This window comes from Diadema antillarum, unplaced genomic scaffold (assembly GCF_040938485.1).
Source record: "Diadema antillarum isolate AM-2024a unplaced genomic scaffold, OU_Dant_1.0 scf00000014, whole genome shotgun sequence".
NCBI lineage: Eukaryota > Metazoa > Echinodermata > Echinoidea > Diadematoida > Diadematidae > Diadema > Diadema antillarum.
The window spans coordinates 203,229-223,811 of record NW_027270903.1 but is presented as its reverse complement, the minus strand read 5'-3'; the positions used below and the strand labels follow the sequence as shown (position 1 = coordinate 223,811).

The 20,583-nt window shown below is 37.8% G+C and overlaps 1 protein-coding gene across 1 annotated transcript in view; it reads left to right on the top strand.

Moving 5' to 3' along the window:
• Positions 1–20,583, top strand: part of LOC139721621 (rho-associated protein kinase 2-like) — a 132,412-nt gene that overhangs the window by 90,941 nt on the left and 20,888 nt on the right. Inside the window, exons 11-27 of the mRNA XM_071632956.1 lie at positions 875–966; positions 2,265–2,424; positions 3,458–3,476; positions 5,968–6,018; positions 6,658–6,798; positions 8,377–8,457; positions 10,480–10,695; positions 11,291–11,456; positions 12,078–12,184; positions 12,671–12,800; positions 13,623–13,762; positions 14,888–15,072; positions 16,438–16,507; positions 16,923–17,026; positions 17,622–17,684; positions 18,475–18,598; positions 19,325–19,345. Of these exons, the coding sequence (XP_071489057.1) occupies positions 875–966; positions 2,265–2,424; positions 3,458–3,476; positions 5,968–6,018; positions 6,658–6,798; positions 8,377–8,457; positions 10,480–10,695; positions 11,291–11,456; positions 12,078–12,184; positions 12,671–12,800; positions 13,623–13,762; positions 14,888–15,072; positions 16,438–16,507; positions 16,923–17,026; positions 17,622–17,684; positions 18,475–18,598; positions 19,325–19,345 (1,870 nt within the window). The remainder of the gene's footprint in view (positions 1–874; positions 967–2,264; positions 2,425–3,457; positions 3,477–5,967; positions 6,019–6,657; positions 6,799–8,376; positions 8,458–10,479; positions 10,696–11,290; positions 11,457–12,077; positions 12,185–12,670; positions 12,801–13,622; positions 13,763–14,887; positions 15,073–16,437; positions 16,508–16,922; positions 17,027–17,621; positions 17,685–18,474; positions 18,599–19,324; positions 19,346–20,583) is intronic.

Here is a 20,583-nt window from a genome sequence, read left to right as displayed (position 1 = left end):
AAAGTATCAACTCTAATGGTGACATGAATGTGATGTTAACACGTACAGTTCTCTGTTCACTATTTTAATCCTTGATCGCAAATCTAATCACTCGCAAAATTGTCAAGTCCTGATTCTTGAAAAATTAGACTTGCTATAAATACTGTATACAGTAGGTGATTAAAAAAAAAAATATTGTAATTATGTTCTATTCCCATGGGGAGTGATTGCTAATGAGATGTGTATGACTGAGGCTTTGGTTTTTGCACACAAGACTGTGCGTGATTCAGAGGAATGTGTATCATGATTAAATATGGCCACATTTACGCTGAAAACTGGCAGTAGAGTGTTATGTGTCGTGTGAAATCTGTTACATTCAAGGTTGTGGGTGCTCTCTATACCTGGTCTTGGGATCAGAGAAACCAGTTATTTATCGTATGTCATTCGTGTGATAAAAGAAAAATGTATTGAAGGAAATGCTAAGGCTGATGGACTTGTGTAGCTCTTTGGAGAGAAAATGCATCTTTGTTTAATAGTAAGAAGCAAAGAATTACTATAACTGTTTGGAAGCACAGCTTGGTTCTTGTGGGTTTTTGTTACTAGCTGGCAATAACCTCTTGACACCCTTTAATTGGACGCAGCTGTGTTAGGAATATGACTCAAATATAATGAAAGTCTTTATGTTTATGTTTTATCTGTATCGTGTCATATGGACTTCATTCTCCCCATTTGGGACTTTTATTCATTCTTTAAAATCTTTTATGTGCACCAAATCAGTATTTTTTTCTTTCCAAAAATGTAGAAGAATGATGATCTGGTGCCTTTGATATTTGTGTTTATTTGTACCACAGTCTAACACACTATCCTCTTTTTCTTCTTCTTATATTTCATACAGGGAAACAAGATTAGGTAGACATGGAATAGATGAAATCAAGAGCCATAGGTTTTTCAGGAATGACATGTGGACGTATGACAATATACGGACCAGTAAGTACAACAGTTTTATGTTCTCTTTTCAATCTTTCCCAACTATGCAAATGACGTAGTGCTTCATTCATCATCAAGTGAATATGTATATGAATTTCACCATATATTTTTGCACCATTTGCAGAACGTGTAATCTAATCATCTTTATGTGGTGGAGAGGGATTCTATTTCTCTCCGGATTTGTTTTGCTATTACATCAAATTTTAGTCAGACTCCTTACATCTTGATAAGTACACAGAAATCTTCATTCAACATTTTGTTGATTTTTGACCTTTGACTTCTTTGACCTTTGACCTTAATTTTTGACCTACATTTTGTTGTACATTTTGCTACAGAATGCTACTCCTTCGCCATTTCTAACCCGATTTTGATTCCGTTTGCTTTATGTGATGGCACTAGGTGAGCGCTTCAAAACTTCTACACAGAATTTTGACCTTTGACTTCTTTGACCTTTGACCTTGATTTTTGACCTATATTGTACATTTTGCTACAAAATGCTACTTCCGGCGGGGACATATATTACGCACCGCGTAATTTCTACTTTTCCTTGTCTCTAAACTTTCTCTTTGGTGTCTCACTGACTTTGATTTGTGATTATACAACACCTAAAGAGAATGTAGCTGTCTGATTGGTCGATTGTTCATCACTTGTCACTCAGTTAAAAGTACCATCGCACGCTATGGCTGTCGGCCGTGTAATTTTGTTTGAGCAAAACTGGATAGCGCATGGCTGACATCACCAATTTCCATTGACTCCCATGTTAAACTCACGATTGAATTGAAGTTTTTGTCCCATTACACGGCTCTGATGTTACAGTAAACAAACATATGCTGCATGCACTCAGCAATTGCGAGCGGGCTTACAAACGCATACTTTTGTCACTCATTTTTGTGAAAAAACTTTAATTGATCAGTTTCGTATATGTACATACACGGCTGGCTGACTGTGCAGCTATTTATTCACCTTTCACTGAAAATGGTTGCTATTTCTGTGCTAAATTCAAGAATCTGTGTGGACCAGATCTATGTTGACGTCCGAGGTATTGTATAAAACAGTTAGTGCATGGTATTTACTCATGCAGTGGAACAAGATTTCGCGTTCGGTGAAAGATGAGGCACACGATTCAATTCGGCTTTGCTTCGTTGAATAGAGCGCCTCTATCTTACACCTCATGTGAAATCTTGTGCCATCGCACTCTTGACCATTCACTATTTGTATAATGTTGATAGTCCTGATACTGTTTTTCATTCCGTATCACAATCACTAAAACTTATGTGTTTCTTCCTCCTCCTACCCAGCTGTACCCCCTGTAGTACCAGAACTGAAACATGATGATGACACCAGCAACTTTGACGACATCGAAGCAGAGGATCACCCGGAGGAGAGCTTTCAGTTGCCCAAGACATTCGCCGGCAACAACCTGCCCTTCATTGGTTTCACCTTCAACAAGACAAACAGGTGGCCTATCGTCTTTTGTTCTGGTTTCATCTGGTATATTGATAGCACAGTCAGATTACAATAAGCCTAGCCAGTTAGGGTTCCACTTTGCCCATGAACAGAAAAAGGTCATTTGTATCAGCAAGGTGTGTTGGTTTTTAGATTCATTGGCCCAATTCATGAAGGTGGTACAATTGACACCATGGTTTAAACCATGGACAATTTGTATGGAACGCCAAGTGTCGCATGGCCTATTTCGTTATGAAATCAGTCATTTCGTAATGAAATGACCATTTCGTTAACGAAATGATCATTTCGTAACGATATAGGCCATGTGACACTCCATACAAATTGTCCATGGTTTAAACCATGGTTTCAATTGTACCACCTTCATGAATTCGGGCCAATGAGATCAGCATCTGTGATGTAATGATTATTCAAGTAGTCCTTATGAATGGTGCCATCACATCCTCCTGACAGCGTAAGTGGTATTTGGCAATAGCAATGGAAAAAAATGTATAATGCATTCAGTGCAAAATAATGAAATGGATGCTTTCCCAAATGTTTCCATAATTGACAGACCATTTTGGTCACCTGGTCTACGCCAGTTCACCCTTTGTTTGAACATGATTGATGAATTCCATAAATTAATACATCAGACAAGATAATGCATTATGTTGCTTTGATAACAAGTAAAGGTGTCTCACCAACTGAGAAAAAAGAAAGGTTATATGTACCCAGTGCACATGAGCAACTTCAAATTCGCTTTAATATTCACCTAGCAGTCAGTAGCTCTGTGAACACATTGTGCACATGCCGTCTCAGAACATGTACATAAATACCAACCTTATACATCGTAGCACATGCAGAATGTGAAAGAAATTTACATGTTCTCGTACAGAAAGTTTTTATGCTGAACTTTTAGGGGAGTGGAAGCTGTAATTTCAGTGGAGTGGAAATATTTCAAACAGTCATTTGTTTGTTTTTTAAGTACAAATACAGTATGTTGACAGATATTCTCATTCTCTCTCTCTCTCCTTTAATTTGTATGCAGGCTTTTTACATCAACAGAGGTAAGTGAAAACACTCAAAGCATTTCTTTGTGTAAGCATTTGACCCTACTGAAGAATGCTGTGATAGGGTGCTTGAGTGCTGTGTTCTGCATGCCGTGTACCTGTTTGAGATCCCATCCACTAATGAATTACTTTAGATCAATTATTTTTCTGTATTGTTAGTAAATGTTCAAACAATTGAATTGTTTGTTAGTTCTTTGCACAGTTTGGAATTAAAGAGAAATTAGGAAGTAAACGTATATGTTGTCACCAGAATTTTTTGTGGCTCTTGAGCAGAGAAACAATAACTTGAAAAACCTTAAACAAATGACACTGAACATGGATGATGACGTAGGAGGTTCATATATTTCAGAAATATAGTGCCAGTGTAATTCCATTACAATACCGCTTGCTTGAGAGTTCACCTGTGTGAACCCTATGCATGCCTTCGTTTTTTGGTCTGCTTCCTTGAGCCCCAACTCATGTATTCTTATGGTGACTCTGCCATGTCATCATCCTTGTTCATTGCAATTTGTTCTAAATTTTGAAAATATTTTTATTCTTCATCCCAATTACCGTATATTCTGAAATGCTGTCCTCAGTATAACTAATCTATAGTTGTTCAAATATCAAAATCTGAAAGTCGTCCGGAGGTCTCCTTTAATGCATCCAGTTAAATCTCAGTATGAATCTCACCTGTGGTGTATTATATCCTACTATGTTTGTTCACTGCGTTCCTTTTTGTTTTTTCTCTCTTACACTCTGGATATATCTCTTTTTCTGCCTTCTTTCGAGACTCTGCCATTTCTGCTTTTTTTTTTTTTTTGTATTTTCCTCTTGTGTGATTGGTCTCTAACTCGGCATGGGCTGTCTGACCACTTTGCTGTGGACATCCGTCCTTCCAATTTCCCTCAAACGAATGTGAGTCATAACCTGTTGCATGACTGCAATAACAGTATGAATGCCTACAGCTGTACATTAACTTATTGTAAGCGTATGTCTACTTCAAGTCTTTATGCTGCAGTCGCCAGGGTCATTGTACTTTCAGACTGTCCATTATCATTGTAAATGTATACTGTCTACCCCAGGGGCCCGTTGCATAAAAGTTACAATTATGGTAACTTTGCTATCCAATGGTAATTACCATGGTAACAATACTCAACAGCCAATCAAAATCAACAATTCCATGGAAGTTACCATTGGATGGCAAGGTTACCATAATTGTAACTTTTATGCAACGGGCCCCAGATCATGTTAACATGATTTAAACAAAATCCAGGGGCACATTAACTTTATGCTTGGGTGAGATATGCTATGTGAGGTTTGGGCTAAATCCCCAAAGGTCAAAGGTCAATAGGTCTCTGAACTTGGGCTAAAAGTTTAATTTCCAGGTAAGACTTCAGTGGTAAATGTCCAGTGGTTATATGCTTGAATAGAAAGGATAGAAATAGAACAACAAATAAATGCAAAAAATGATAGGGTTGAAAGGTCATGCTAGTGGTAAATTGTATGACTGCTTACAGTTTACAAGTTTACAATGTGTAGCTACAACTTTTTCCACTTATGTCATATGGAGAATGACTTGGTAAGAAGGACAGAATACAGACAATTCTTTCCATAAAATGATTGGTAAAATGGTTAAGGTTGAGGGCCACTGGCTGTCTGTTTAAACTATTGTTTGCACCCATAGCATAGCTAGACACAGGTCCATTAGGACTATAACACAGTGTGAAATACAGAAATGAACCATGAAATGTTTCCTTATGCAGTAGGGCTAAAGTTCAGTATGTAGATTGGTGATCCAGATAATGAACTTAATCAACAGGATGATGAAAGGTTGTATTTCTGGCACAAATTTGATGATTGCGTGAAAAGGTTGGGAAAATCCTAGTCGACTGCACACTGCAGATAAATATCTTTAGTTGCTTTGCAAATTTATACATCAGGAAAGATGTTACTGCTGTGTAGTTTGTAGATTTAGCACCCTCTTGCTTGTTACCTGAAGAATTTGATACTGTCTTTAATGTGCAAGAAGCAAAAAAGAAAAATAAGAAAGATAGTGTCATGATTAGCTTAGAAACTGATATTTTTTCTGTGTGTTTTAAGTGTAATCATGCAATTTACCACTAGGCTTTGTTGAAGCATATGGTCTTTGTTCTGCATCAGAAGAGTCCAGCAAAGCTGTTGGAATGAAGGCTATATATTTGTTGGCTGTACGTGTATTGACTCGTGCAGATTTTCTCGTATTTATCATGTATCTTCACGTGAGACTATACTCACACACTTGCATACTCATTATACTCATATTATGTCATTTCCATGTAGCTTCACAAGCACTTATTCATGGAATGCACTGACATGCCTGTATATAGTATTCCTTGGCAAGCATAATTTTTTGCAGTAATTTTGAGTGAGTTTAACCCATACACCGCAGTTTCTAACATGCATTTCATCCTAAACCTTTCGATGAAATTCTGGAACACAGCTTATATGTACTCCATTTCTTTTTCAGGGTGGTGCAAAGGAGATGGATGGTCCAATAAGAACACAGGCATCTGGTCCTGTAAGTTTGTTTCCACTGCACATTCTAGTTGGCTTAAATTGTTAAAAGAGAATAATAAAGTTTCTTTTAAAGCTGGAAAAAAAAATAAGAGTGTAGAATATTGCAGATATATTGGTGAATTTTCCAACTTTGACAAGCAGTCATTTCATCACATAAACAATTTTTCCCCCATGAAAATATATCCATCTTCATCATAATGCAGGATAGATTTGCATTTATTTTTGAACATTTATAGTTAGTCTTTCGAAATGAATACTACCAGTTCTTCTCCCCAAGTGAAATTTGTCAGCCAGAGACTGTACAGGAACATTAATAGTTTGGTGAGCTACTTGTGTTGGCATACTTGCAAATCCCCTTGGAGTCGTGATTAATTGAGTGGCCCACATCTCTACAAACTTGTTTTAATGGTGGTACTCTCTAAATTCCAATAACAGAACGATTTTGTTCAAATATTTTTGATATAGGCTATTCACTTGCTTATTTTGTCCATTGTCAAATGTATGTTCATATAATTTATACTATATTGTCATATTTGTAATTGAAAAAAAAAAAAGTGATTTGGAAACAAAGTTGAATTGAATTGAAATTTGATAAAATCCCCCACTCACATTATTGCACAATCTGATTTATGTTCTGCAGGAGTTTGAGGATCTAAAGAGGAGAGCACACTCCATGGAGAAACAGCTGGACAGTGAGAGGAGGAAAAACAAAGACCTGGACCAGAAGAACAGACACATGTCCTCCAAGATGGACCGCCTTAAGAAAGACATTGAGAGCGAGGTAAGGAGGAACCTCAATACATATCTTAGGAGTTCCTTTTACCGGGTCTAGGGCAGTTACCCCCAGGCAATTACTCCGGACATTTCCCCTGACCTTACCCCTACTCCTAATCCTGAACCTAATCCTAATCCTAACCCAAGCTCCAAACCCTAAACCAAACCCTAATCTTTACTCTAACCTTATCACTAATCAGTATTTAGCCAGGGCAGGGGGTAATTGCCCTTGGGGGTAATTGCCTTGATGTGTCTTGTACGAAGGTCTCCATGTTGTCCTTAAAGGTAGGGGATACCTTTTACAGACCTCCCAAAATGCAGCAAAACATTAAATATGAACCTCAGGGGACTTGTTTAGGCCACTGCTGAGAAATTTGGAAGTCAACAGTTATCTACAATTTGAATAATGCACAAAACTCAACTACTCAGTAGTTCTGTGTGTCAGCCACACTTAAGCCTTTTTGTTGCAGTCTTCTGTATTTTTTTTTATCTATAAACACAAATCTAAAAGTATAAGAGCTGATGTAATAACATATAGAGTGTGTGGCAAGAATGTATATAGAAATGTTTGTAAGTTTTGATGAACTTTCTTCTCAAGATATACATGATGGACACACATGCAGTGCATGGGTCTGCAAAGGTAGCCTAGTAATGTACTGGAATTTACGGTGAGCCCGAAAAAAATTCAATTCAAAATCTAACGGTCAATAAAAATGTACTAAATGTTACCTTCCACTTTCAATACTTTATGGGAGTTTCTAAAATGATACTCTCTTCAAGATACCACTGTACTTATACAACTCTTCATTTGAGGCATGCAAATGGGATTCCCTACCTTTAATGCCTTGCCCTTGAATAACAAAAAACTCAGACAGTTTCCAACATTACAGTCATATTCTTCCTTTATTTTCTCTGTATAGTTTTGTAGATAATCCTTTAAAAAAAAAAAAATAATAATAATTTTTTCACTCTAGGTTTAATCAGTATTAAGCATGCTGGTCGTAAGGCTGAATGAGGAGATTAAACATTTGTGAAGAAACATGAAGATACTGAATTGTATTTGGTTTTGCTTGTTTGTTTGTTTGTTTTTCCATCTCCTTGAGCTGAATAGATTTTGCTCTAATTTGTTGTCTACTGCTATTACCATTATCACTCCAACCAATGTGACTGTGGATCCTGCTCCACAGTTGTCATGATGTTCTGCAAAGAGAGTAATCATGGTCTAATCAAGCGATTGGGAGCAGCTGCTGTCAGACTTGGGTTAAAGAAAAAAAAGAAGTACCCTGTTATGTAAGGTTCTTTGTTTTTTATGTCAGGACCTCAACAATTTTCTCTGAAATGAAAAAAAGTCCAGAATATCAATTTCTGAACCTGAAAATGAACAAGCATTATCTCACAATCTCATTAAATGAACCGACTGAATTTTGTTCTTTGTGTGTGACATGCACTTTGTGTTAGATCATCTTTTTTTTTTTCATAATTTTTTTTTCTCTGTGAGTTGAATCAAAATTGACATGATTTTATCACGCTCCAACTCACATTTTGTTGTTTTCTATTTTCCTTTTTATTGTCTTTGTCTTGACAGAGTAGCGACAAGCATCATATTGAAAACAAACTCATGGAACGTGAGAGGCAGTTGATGGATCAAAAGCATGAAATGAAAGAGGTTTGTGTTTTCCTCCTCCTCCATCTTCACCATAGAGGGCGGCAGAGACAAATTATTACACCTTTAGACCAGTTCGACCTCGATTATCCGGCCATGTCGGGACCAGTGCTCATCTGGATAAGCGAATTGGCCGGATACAGGAGACACAATGTTTATGTATATAGCTGCCGTCCAAGCTGCCGTCCCAGTGCACTGGCAGCTAGCGTACCCCACAACGGTGGTGTAATCTATGCTAGCCTGCGCAAAATTGTAGTCCCTTCTCGAGTCACAAAAATAAAGTACATGTATATCTTTATGTGAAAATCATCAACATGTTTTACCTCATTAGATATTGAGAAATCTATCATGCACATCTTATGAAATTAGTGAAATAGATCCATGAAAAGATGTTTAAGTCACTGTTTTTTTCTCAATTTCTGGATGAAAAAAAAAGGTCCTTCACTGCATGAACGCATCCGGATAATAGAGATTTCGGGATAAAAGGAGGCCGGATAATCGAGGTCGAACTGTATTTAGATATAAAACTATTTTGTTGGTTACAAGTGGGGTGAGGGGGAGGGGGGTTTCCAAAGTAAGAAGAAATTAAGGTGATTCAATAGGTTGTGCAATGAGCCAGGTGCTTTGTTATGTCGGTGCATAAATCAACTGTTATTAGGCGTACTTGAAGCCCTCCCAGTTAGGGTTAGAATGCACACTGGCATTAAAAACAGCACCCAAACCAAACAGGTGTGTAGGTTATCGCTCTTTCATCACCTTGATTAATGACAAGGTTTATACCTATGCTGAGAGATTGGTCATTCTGCCTGTCTTGCAAATAACTTGATCGCATGATTTTACATTGCAGGTATTTGTAGAACGACAGAAAATAGTAACTAGATGCTTAAAGTGTGTTAGGTTGCATACAGTATAAAGGCAGTGGAGGTAATTGAATCTTAATATGAATTGATGTGAATAATAATAATGATGATCTATATTATTTTGTGATGATAATAAATATGATGCGATGGTAATGAAAATATTAATCTCCATGACCATATTATGATCATAGGAAATTACTCAACAGTGTATGTGTAAGTGCCTGCTAAAAGTATCAGTCATCCATGCACTGTAGTAGGATGTGCGCTAGAATGCTTTCAAAGATCATTGTCTAATGTGTTGTAATGAGAAGTGCAAAACTACAGTTCAAGTTCTCTGTTGTACATTTTCATAAAACAAGATACAGTGGAAGGTTAAAAAAACCACACACACACATGCACATTGGCAACATTGACAATCATACAGAGAACAGACAAAGGCAATAAGAACAGAGGATTAAAAACATGTAAGGGCTAGACAGTATTATTCTTATTTATGCACAACTTAATACCATATCACAGTATCAAAGAGTCTGTATTCTTTTAAGTTAAGCATAGAAGTACATTCTAAAGGAAAATGATAAGCAGAGGAGCTTCAAGTAAACTGGTCATGAAGACCCAATTTAAAAGTCAAATGTTTGTGATTAAAAATTGGTAAACTGAATGGAGATGTTGACTTGGATACTTTTCCATCTTGTGCACATCCCCCCCCCCCCCCAATACGACCACCACCATTCCCGCCACCACCACCACAACTACCACTACCATCATCACCACCACCACCACCTCTACCAATACTAACACTACCAACACCATCACCACCACCAATACCACTACCACCATCACCATCACTACCATAACCACCACCACTACCACTTCCATCATCACCACCACCACTACCACCAACACCACCATCACCCCCACCGCCACCACCACTACCATAACCACAACTGCCATTGCCATTACCACTACCCTACCATCACCATTGACAACACTCTAACCACCACCACTACCACACCTACCACCACCACCATCACCACCACCATCATCATCACCATTACCACCACCCCTACCACCACCACCCCTATCACCATCACCCCTACCACCATCACCACCACCACTACCATCACCACCACTACCACCACCACCACCACGACTCAACCTCCAGCTTCAAAGGCGCTGGGAGCAGGAGCAGGAAGGGAGGCATCGTCTGGAGCGCCAGGTCTCTCAGCAGACCGACATGGAGAAGCATATCAAGGACCTCAAGCTGCGGGTGGAGAAAGTGACCATGCTGGAACGAACGGTGGATAACCTCAACAAGCAGCTCCAGACGGAGTCTGACCACCACGCCCGGGCCAAGAAGACCGTCATGGAGACCCAGAAGGTGGGTTAACATTTCCCTGTTCCCATCTACATTAAAAGCTGTTGTTTTCGCAATGGTCTAATTTTCGCGAATTTCGCATATCACTGTTGGGTTGCAGATTTAACAACACACAAAAACATCGCAAATGGACAGGCATTAGTGCACTTACGACAGCCTTGGTGTCAACTTGTGAAAACGACAGCTCGCAAAAATGTCTGTGACCTCCTCTTCCGCGAAAATATCCATACACAAAACGAACAACTTTTACTGTACTTGTAGCATTATTCTATGTTGCTATATTTGCCAAGGACTCTTGGTCCAGATGGTGTTTCAAGAAGTGTTGGATCTCAGTAATGGATGGGAAACTTTAATATCTGCTGTGTAGCCCTTCCTTTATTTCTTAGTATATTTGAATTCATTTGAAATTATTCATTAGTCCATCTTTTTATCTGTACAATTGTTCAGGTCTTTATTTTGTTCATTTGTTCATACATTTTTAAGTTGCTTGCCTTGTTTTCGAGCAATCTTGATTTCAGGGTTTTACATTCATTTTGCATGAAAATTCCCGCCATGGTTTCTCACTGGATTATTTTCATCTCTGCCTCCATGTATCCAGAATTACACCCATCTGGAGCAGGAACTAAACGAACTGAGAGATAAGTACACGAGGGAGCTAAACAACAAGATGTCCCTGGACCAGGAACTCATCAAGTTCCAGACCCAGATGGCGGAGGAGCACAGCGGACGGATCCGTATAGAGGATCTCAAGTCAGAACTTGAAAGTGAGCTGCAGCCATGATAATGGCCTCGATTGTCAAGTGTAAAAGTTTCTAATGTGCAAAGGCCTTTAACTTCTTGTGCCAACAGTTTTTTTTTGTGGGTCATTTTCTCCATTTAAATTGTGTTACTGTAAAACACAATATTTTCGCGGCATGAAATTTTCATGAATTGGAGCCGACAGCCTTTTTCGCGGCATGAAATTTTTGCGAGTTGCCTGTAACATTCAATGCGTATAGTGTAGACAAGAACTTTCATGTGCACTTTAATGTCGCGAATCTTGGCTCTCGCAAAATTCACAAAATTAAAATGCACATGGACATTCCTTGTTTTACAGTATAGTGCTCTATATGACAGTTTTGAAAATTTGACCAAAACCGAACCCCCATTCCAGTCATGTGACCATGCACGTAGAGCAGTGGCTGTTATAAAGCACACCCACAATTCTATGTTTGGCCCCCACACACTCATAACTGAACTATATTTGTGGAGTAGCGCAATATTGTTTATGATGTGAGTTTTTCTCCATCTGAGTTGTGTATGTTTTTTTGTTTTTGTTTTTTTGTTTTTTTTTACAAATTTGCAAGGGTAGGAAATTAAATACAAACACTGCTGTCTCCTTTCAGGGCAAAATATGAACCTGACATCTGAACTGAACAAGCTGAAGCAAGCAGAGAGTCGCTCCATTGCCAAGTTGCAAACCTTCCAGGAGAAACAGATCATCTTAGAAAGGGTAAGACCTTTTTAATACTAGTACTTTCTACCTACTACAAACACTCCATTCTTCTATGGTGTAATATTGGCTTGATCACCCTTTGTCTCTATGACTTCATTGAGGTAGTAAATAACTAAGTTTTGATAACAACATAATGTGCATTTTTCAATTTTGTAGCAGTTAGGCCACATCTCAGTTGCTTCTAGGATTGAAGAGGAACATTATAATTAACCCTTTCTAATGTCAAATGTGCACTGATTTCACACTCAAACTATAGACCAATAAGGAGTATAGCACACAAAGGGTTAACAGAAAAATATTATTTACTCAGGATGTACTTTTATCATATACTATATCAAATAAATAAACGAGTACCATTCAAATTGATTTGCTGTCAATTCAAAACTGAGTAAATGCCTTGCAAATCTCCACAAGCTTTGTTCCAGGTAGCTCAATCTCTATTGCCAATTGTTGAATATACTTTCTTTTTTCCCCTTCTGTCAGACTAATGCAAGCCTAGAGTTTGACCTCAAGACATTACAACACAAACACGAGCAGAACGAGCTAGATCACAAAGCTGCCATGGCCGCCGTCAATGCGGAGAAGAAGAGGATCACGAGAACTCAGGAGGAAGGTGAGATGAATGTGACTGTAGACAAGGGGGATATATATTGGGAGCATGGTTATGTTTAAAGAAATCAGGATGGGGGGGGGGGCAGTGGTAATCACATATACAATGAAACCACACATGAATTTGTACTATGGCAGCAAAGTATGAATCATTTAATATGTGTGTATCTGAGTGAAAAATGATTTAAAAAAAAAATGAATAAGATTAATCAAAGATCAAGGTGATATGAAATCACAGAATACCATTCCATACCCATATCTATGTTGGTATTTTGTTTTGAAACCACACAAAATCTTTACAATATTGATTAAGAATGAATCATTCAATAAGTGTGTATTTGAGATAAGAATAAAGAATTGAAGTGAGTAACCAAAGACGAAGGCTAGGTGAAATCACAATACCATTCCAAGGTACTTATATCTGTGCAGACATTTAGTTTTTTGTTTCTGTTTGTTTGTTTGTTTGCAAACAAGTTCTTCGGGGAGTTTGTAGAATGTTGTTTAGTAGTAGATTGTCAGCCTTCACAATCCTGGATGAATGTTCATTTGTGTCATCATCAGAACAAGTATCATTCACACAAGTCAGCTTAAAAATACAAATAATGACAATAATAATAATGATAATAATGATGATGGTGATGATGGTAATAATAATAATAATAATGATAATAATAATAATAATAATAATAGTAATGATATTACTACTACTACTACTACTACTACAACTACTAATGATAATGATGATAATACTACTACTAATAATGATAATAATTTTGAACTTGTCTATTGCTTTCACATTTGATTTGGTTTCTCTTTTTTTTTTCAGAACTACAAAAGAGTGTGATTACAGAGCGTGAATTGAGGAACAAAGCGGACAGGGAGAATTCTATCCTAGAGGTGGAATTAAAGCAGGCTAGGCAACAGATTGAACAACTAAAGGAAACCATCAAGACTGAACAGGAAAAGGTGAGAGAGGGATTGGGGGACATACACAGCTCAAACTGGAACTTCACCTTTAAAGGGATGGTATAGTTTTGGTTCAGATAGGGATACAGGTATACAGGTTTCCAACTTTTTTGTCTGTGTGTTTGTGAGATAATGAGAAACCTCTTATGAAATATGAAAGAACATGCAATTCATAGAGGAATTCACTATTTACTTGGTGAAAATTGGTCTTGAAATGGCTGACATATCAAAAAAACAGAAAAAAACCCCAAACCTAATAAAATGCGACAGGCCACAACTGTTATTGGATCTCCTTGTTTTACCTTGCTTCTAGATATCTCAGTCATTTCAAAACTGATTTTCATCAAATAAACTTTCAATTCCCCTTAGAATTGTATGCTCTTTAACATTTCATAGAGTGGTTTCTAGATATCTCGCAAAATGTTCAAAGCTAAATCCTCACCTCAACCAATACTGTACAGTCCCTTTAAAGTCAGCAACCCTTCTGAACATTAAAAAGTGAAAAATCCTTCCCAAATTGACATTGGTAAACAGAGTAAATAAAATAAACAGAGCATGGGAAGTTTGAGTTCATAAGACATCAGCCTTTCATATGTCAAGGCACCTGGCTTTAACTTTCCAAGCTTTTTCATATTATGAAAGCATTCAGTAAGTTTATGTAGTGACCCTGCAAATTTCCCATTTGCTCACTAAATAACTTTTTATGACCTGAATTCAAAGGGAAGAATTTGACATCTTTCTCATAAAATTTCTGTACAGTTGTAGGTTATGCAATGACAACTATGTGAAGGACTGAAAGTTTTAGTTGCTGAATTGTAGATGAAAGAATAAATTCATGCTAGAAACCTGAATTGAATGTGACAAGTGTTTTAGGAAAATTTTATATAAATTGAAATATTAATTATATGCATGTCCTAAACTCTGAAACTGCTGTATAGTCTGAAAGGGGTGATGGGAACAGACTGTACGTGAAGGGCCAAAGGGGTTAAAGAGAAAGATTTAAATGGGTAAATCTACGGTAGATTGAATTTGCTGTAAACTTGTGTGACTTTGTGATAGCAAATGATGATGTGTTTCCTCTAATGATATCAAAGCTGAGGAGACAAGATTCTTTGATGTTTTCAGATGAAAGACAAAGTTCTGCAGCTGGAGCAAGAAGAGCAGCGACACAGATTCACACAGAACGACCTCAAAGCCGCCAAGCAGATGACCAACTCCCTCCAGACTGACGTCAAGCGGCTACGCAATGAACTCAACTCTCTCAAGGAGCAGAACAAGAGTCTGGAAAGCTCTCTTGAGAAGGCCAAGAGGTGAGGATCAGAGTCAGATCTGTCGTAGTACAAGTGGTCTTCATACACTGAATGAGCTACAATATTGATATCAAAATGCCACTAACATGAAAAGCAGTATATGGGTTCTCTTTAAAAAGTTTTATTTTATTTTTTGTCTTTTTTTTTCTTACACAAGGTCTTGTAACTGAATTGTTATATTCACACACATAAAATTGCATTTATGCAGTGGCGGATCCAGAGGCGGGTGCATGGGGCATGCTCCCCCTCTTTACTTTTTGTGAAAACAAAAGAAAACAAAAGAAAAAAAAGGGGGGCACGTGCAACCCCCTATAATTTTGTAAAGGGGCCTCCCCTTTACAGAATTTGTGGATCTGCCCCTGTTTATGATTATGACTCTCATAGAATACTGTAGTGATGATGTCACAGTTGTTTGTTCGGTCTGTGTGTAGCAGCTGTTGTGTTCACAGATATTTAGGCTGCGTGAGGTTGTTTAGATCCAGTTTCCATGGCATAAATTGCTATGATGTCACACTTCAGTATGCTATTATGTCTTGCGTATTGTATGTCATATAGTATTTCGGTGCAGAAAAAGTCAGTTCTGTAATTCATGTGGTATAGAGTACAAAGTGTAATGTCATAGCAATTCATCGCCATAGCAACTGGTTGTAAACAGCCTCACCTGGCCTGAAATATGAGCACTATTGTTGCTAACCATGCAGGCACCTGGTTCCAGCCCAAGCTATAACAAAAGACTCTGACATCATCACTTGGTACTCTATTGACTGATTTAAAATATAACAATTGAAGATATTCAAACACTAAAACATTTCTAGTACACCTGTTTTATGTTCATATCACACTCCACAACTCATTGTTCTGCACTTTGCATGAAATTAACACTTTGTAAACAAGTTGGTATGCAGAAAAATAAAAGACTAGTCACCACTGAATACAAGTCAGCCTGTATTTGAAAACTTCTCGGTGCACCTGTTTCATGTACATATCACATTCCAGAATTATGCTGAATATCTAAAATTAGCACAAAATGGTAAACAAAATGCTATATGAATTGCGCTTCAAACACTGTAAAGCAATACTGATACTGTAAAACATGATATATTCGCGGCATGAATTTTTTGTGAATTGGAGCCGACGGCCTTTTTTGCGGCATGAAATTTTCGCGAACTGCCACTGGCATTCAGTGCATATAGTGTACAAAAGAACTTTCGCGTGCATTTTAATTTCGCGAATCTTCACGCTCGCTAAATTAAAATGCACGGGAACATTTCTCGTTTTACAGTACCTCAACAGTCTTTGAATCATTACTTGTACATTGTACTACTTTAATCAAAACTTGTCTTTTTTTCATGTGTTTGCCTTTAGCAATGCTAGTATTACTACCTTACAACTCAGCGATCTGCAAGAGCAGCTGGAATCAGAACAGAACTTCACGGTAAACACTTTCTTTTATTGCATGCTACATTGCGGCCATCTGATTCTTTTCACTTCAACCTTTCCTGTTCAAACTGTCTATTGCCTTACCTGAGTCACTTTTTTTTAATGCATGTAATTCATATTTTGCCCAAGTTGCATCTAGAGCATTTAACTACAAGATTGATTTGGCGCTTTGGTGTGTTCTCCTATTTCCCTTTGCTTTGATATATATCTTGCCGTTGAATTAAAATTGATGATTTTAGAACACTATTACGTTCTAGTGTGGCATTTATCATGAGAGTTAGCTGGTCTTTGTCTTTGAGGAAAATCACAAAAGTCTTGAAATTTCTTGGACTTGGTGGGAAGAAAACAAACACCTGTTGAGTTTGTTCTTGGATGTATGACCTTCGACCTCTGTCCCATGTCTCTTGCAGACTTTGTACAAGAATAACAACCAGGTTTTGACAGAGGAACTCATGGAGTTTAAGGAAGAGATTGACAAGCTGCGACAGGACTACTCGCAGCTATGCAACGAAAAGTAAGAATAGTTCCTCTGTCCCCCTCTTACTGTCTGTGTGAACGTGTGTGAACAGGCTTGCCTTATAATCATATTGATTACGCTCTAGCGTCAGTTGATCTATGATCTCATATCAAAATTCTGCTACATATGTCAGTAAGTGTGAAAAGGTGATAAAGCCAAGTTTCCGTGAAAAGTCTTGTGATGTTAAGTCGCCATCAAACTATGTTACTCTATAGGATATAGAATGATGAAGGCAACTGCATGCTACAGTATAATTTACCAAAAGTGTTTTGATTGTTGACTCAGATTGTAATAGATGTTGAAAACTCTAAGCCACAGAACACATGATTGCTGTGATGTCTTTGCTAAGTTTGTTGACTCTTTGCTGAATACCAAATCTCTTTAAAATTCTGAAACAATGTGCTGTGAAGCACTGGAAAATACAGTGTACTGTATTACCACATCAGCCCTTCACAGAAGCCATTTGGAGGGAATCACTGCCTTTGAAACACATGGCCTGTAAACCTGTTTTATTTACATCTTCTGTCTGTCTGTCTGTCTGTCCCTCATTTTCTCCCCCTCCCCCTCCTCCCTCTCTCTCACACATTTACAGGGAATCTCTGGCTGCCCAGTTGGAGCTCACCCTGACCAAGGCAGACTCAGAACAGCTTGCAAGGTTTGTTTGTGTGTTGGATTGTTTGTATGTTTGTTTGTTTTCAATTCCCATTAATATGACAAGACGGCTGGATAGCCCATATTCAGCTGCACTAGCGGGTCGTCCATGTGGTCTACGTTCATGTACTTGGTGAGAGGTGAGGTCGGAGCTGATGACCAATTATGTACCATTTATGTGATAATAAGAAGCATTAGATCTGCAATTTGAACGCTAAGACGACGCCTCTTCCTGGGTTGGACGATGGACGCAGCTGTCTTTGTGCATGTGCAGAACGCATTTTTTGCCTAATTTATGTCAGCTTAGCATTCGCATTGCAGATCTAAAGCTCGCTATTAGCAGTGATGAGGAGAAGGAGGCTGATAATGATGTCATGATAAGATGAGGATAATGCTGATGAAGAGATAGTGATGATAATGATGATTAGTAAGAGTAACAGTTTGAGGAATAATGATGAAGATTATGATAGTACTAGTGGTTACAATGACTTTGATACATACAAAAGGAATCTTCTTTATGTGTAGTTTGTTTGATATTGTGTGATAATATCTTTCTTTTTTTTTTTTTCTTCTTTTTTTTTTGCTTTTTGCTTTAATAGTTGGTAGAAAGGAGTTGACTGGATGAAAAAGTTAATGAAGCAACTGATTATTCCAAGCCCAAATCAATCTGTAAATTTGTGGAATGATAATCATTGGGTTTTTTTTTTCAAATCCATTTCCATAATAACTTGTGATATTAGTGACACCTGAGGGTGTGAAATTGAAAGAGAGAAAATTTGTTTTTAATTTTCTAGAACAATTGCTGAAGATCAGTACACTGACCTGGAGCGCGAGAAGACAATGCGTGAGCTTGAGATGAAAGAAGAAATCCAGCGAAACAAGACCATGATCAACAGCAAGGAGAACCAGCTGACCACGGTAAGGCTCTGCTTTTGTGCTCTTAGACACAAACAAAGCAGAAGGCCCACTCAATTTCTTTGTGTGGGAATCATTTCCTTGACATAACAATGCCTTCAAAATTAAAGAAAAGATGTTATTAGTGCCAGGAAATCTACTCCAGCTTTGAGGAGAATTGGCATTAAATGGCAGGGCCTCTACTTATTGGTACATCATTCTACTTCTTCTTTTTTAAAGAGATATTAGCTATCTTTGACGTGTCGTAGTTTTGCGGTATTGTCTAAATAAATAATTTTTATATTGAATTTATAGCAACCAACTCTGAGATTAAACCGACAATTGGTTTGATAGTGCAATTATAATTAACATTCTTTAATTGCTCATGCTTTTTGAACAGTCTTTGAATATTTAAAGCATTTGGAGACATTGAGAGATACAGATTTAATGGGATGATTCTTCAGGTAGCTGTATGATTATGAATTTAAATTTATAATTTCTGATATGTCAGTTTTGAGCTACAATGCTTCTATTTTTTATTGGTAAACTTTGGCAGTGATTTTGCTCCTACTAGGACTGCTGTGGCCATTTAAAATGAAACAAGCAAATGTCTGCTACTAGAAGTTGATAAGTGCATTACTTGTGAATGAAATGACGTGCCGCGGGAGTTCATATTGTATGGAGAGTAGCATTGCTCTGTTTTTGTTTGATTTATTCATTTATTTATTTATTTTTTGGTTCTGTAACAAGATTGAAGACCTAAAAAAGGAAGTGAGTATAACAATCACCGATATCATGATGTCATTTTTGTAGTCCTGCATGTCACAGACAGCATGTCTTGAGAAGAGGCTTTTCAGTGATAGAGGAAACAAGACGGGAAAATCACATCTTTATTTTTTCTTGCTTTTAAATGCAGCCATGCAGTCACATTGTGTTGGTTTTATAGGTCATTCATTTGTTGCCACCGAGGCCCATAAGTCCTGTACCTCGTGCACAATTCCATCTGTCTATGCAGTTCCTAGTTTAGGTAGTTTGGGCCGATCTACATGATTGCTAAACCCTATTCAGTCCTATCCCCTTTTCATGCGATATTGTTCGATATCACCTCCATTTGTCCCTACTTTCCCCACTCCCTAAATCCCCCCAAATCCTCTGTATTCCATGATATTTACCTCATCCCATGGTACTGTCTACCTGGTCATCATGTAATGCAAGCACACTCATCATTATTTTTGTGGTTTTTGAAGAGAGAAGGGGGTATTAGTTGTTAAGAGTCTTCCCAAACCCCCACCCCCAGAAACACCAAAAGAAAGACCAAAAAACAAAACAAAACAAAACAAAAAAACCCACCCCAAACATGAAACAAACTTTGTATGAATCTTTTAATGACTTTATGCATTATGTACCAAGGGGTATAAGGATAAACTTTGACTGAAATCAGCTTTGGATAGTTTCAAGATATGGCACAAATGCATTGCTACGATTGGCCAGCTTCTGCTGATGCACAAAACAGTACTCCAAATTGACCTGTGCTCTGTAATGTTCAAAGTTGCCTGCAAGCGAAAGCAAGTCAGTACAAGCAAACCCCAAGCTGCTGCTGAATTCACCTGATGTAAAACATCTTGATGTCATTTTGCCAGTTTTTGGTTGGACACCTACCTGTTAACACTGAGTTTACAGGAATTGTGAAACCACCAGCCAGTAAGAGCTGGTTGGTAAAGATTGTTCTGTTGAGGGTTTAAGGTTATAGTAAAGTTACTTTGGTGAGGGCAGCTGTTTTGCTTCAAACATCTTATAAAAGCAAATGCAGGTCTCAAACAAGAGATCTTGGCTTATGAGTTTCATTCATTCCGCTCTGTAAAAGTGGTATATTTATTGGAGAGGAGGTGTTAATGAGTTTTCATTTCTTTTTACTTTGGTATGTGGGATTATGCCACCAGCAGAAGTAGTGGGGCTTCAGCAGGAAAATTTGAGTTTGCTCTTGTTTGGTCGGCTGTATACTTTGTTTC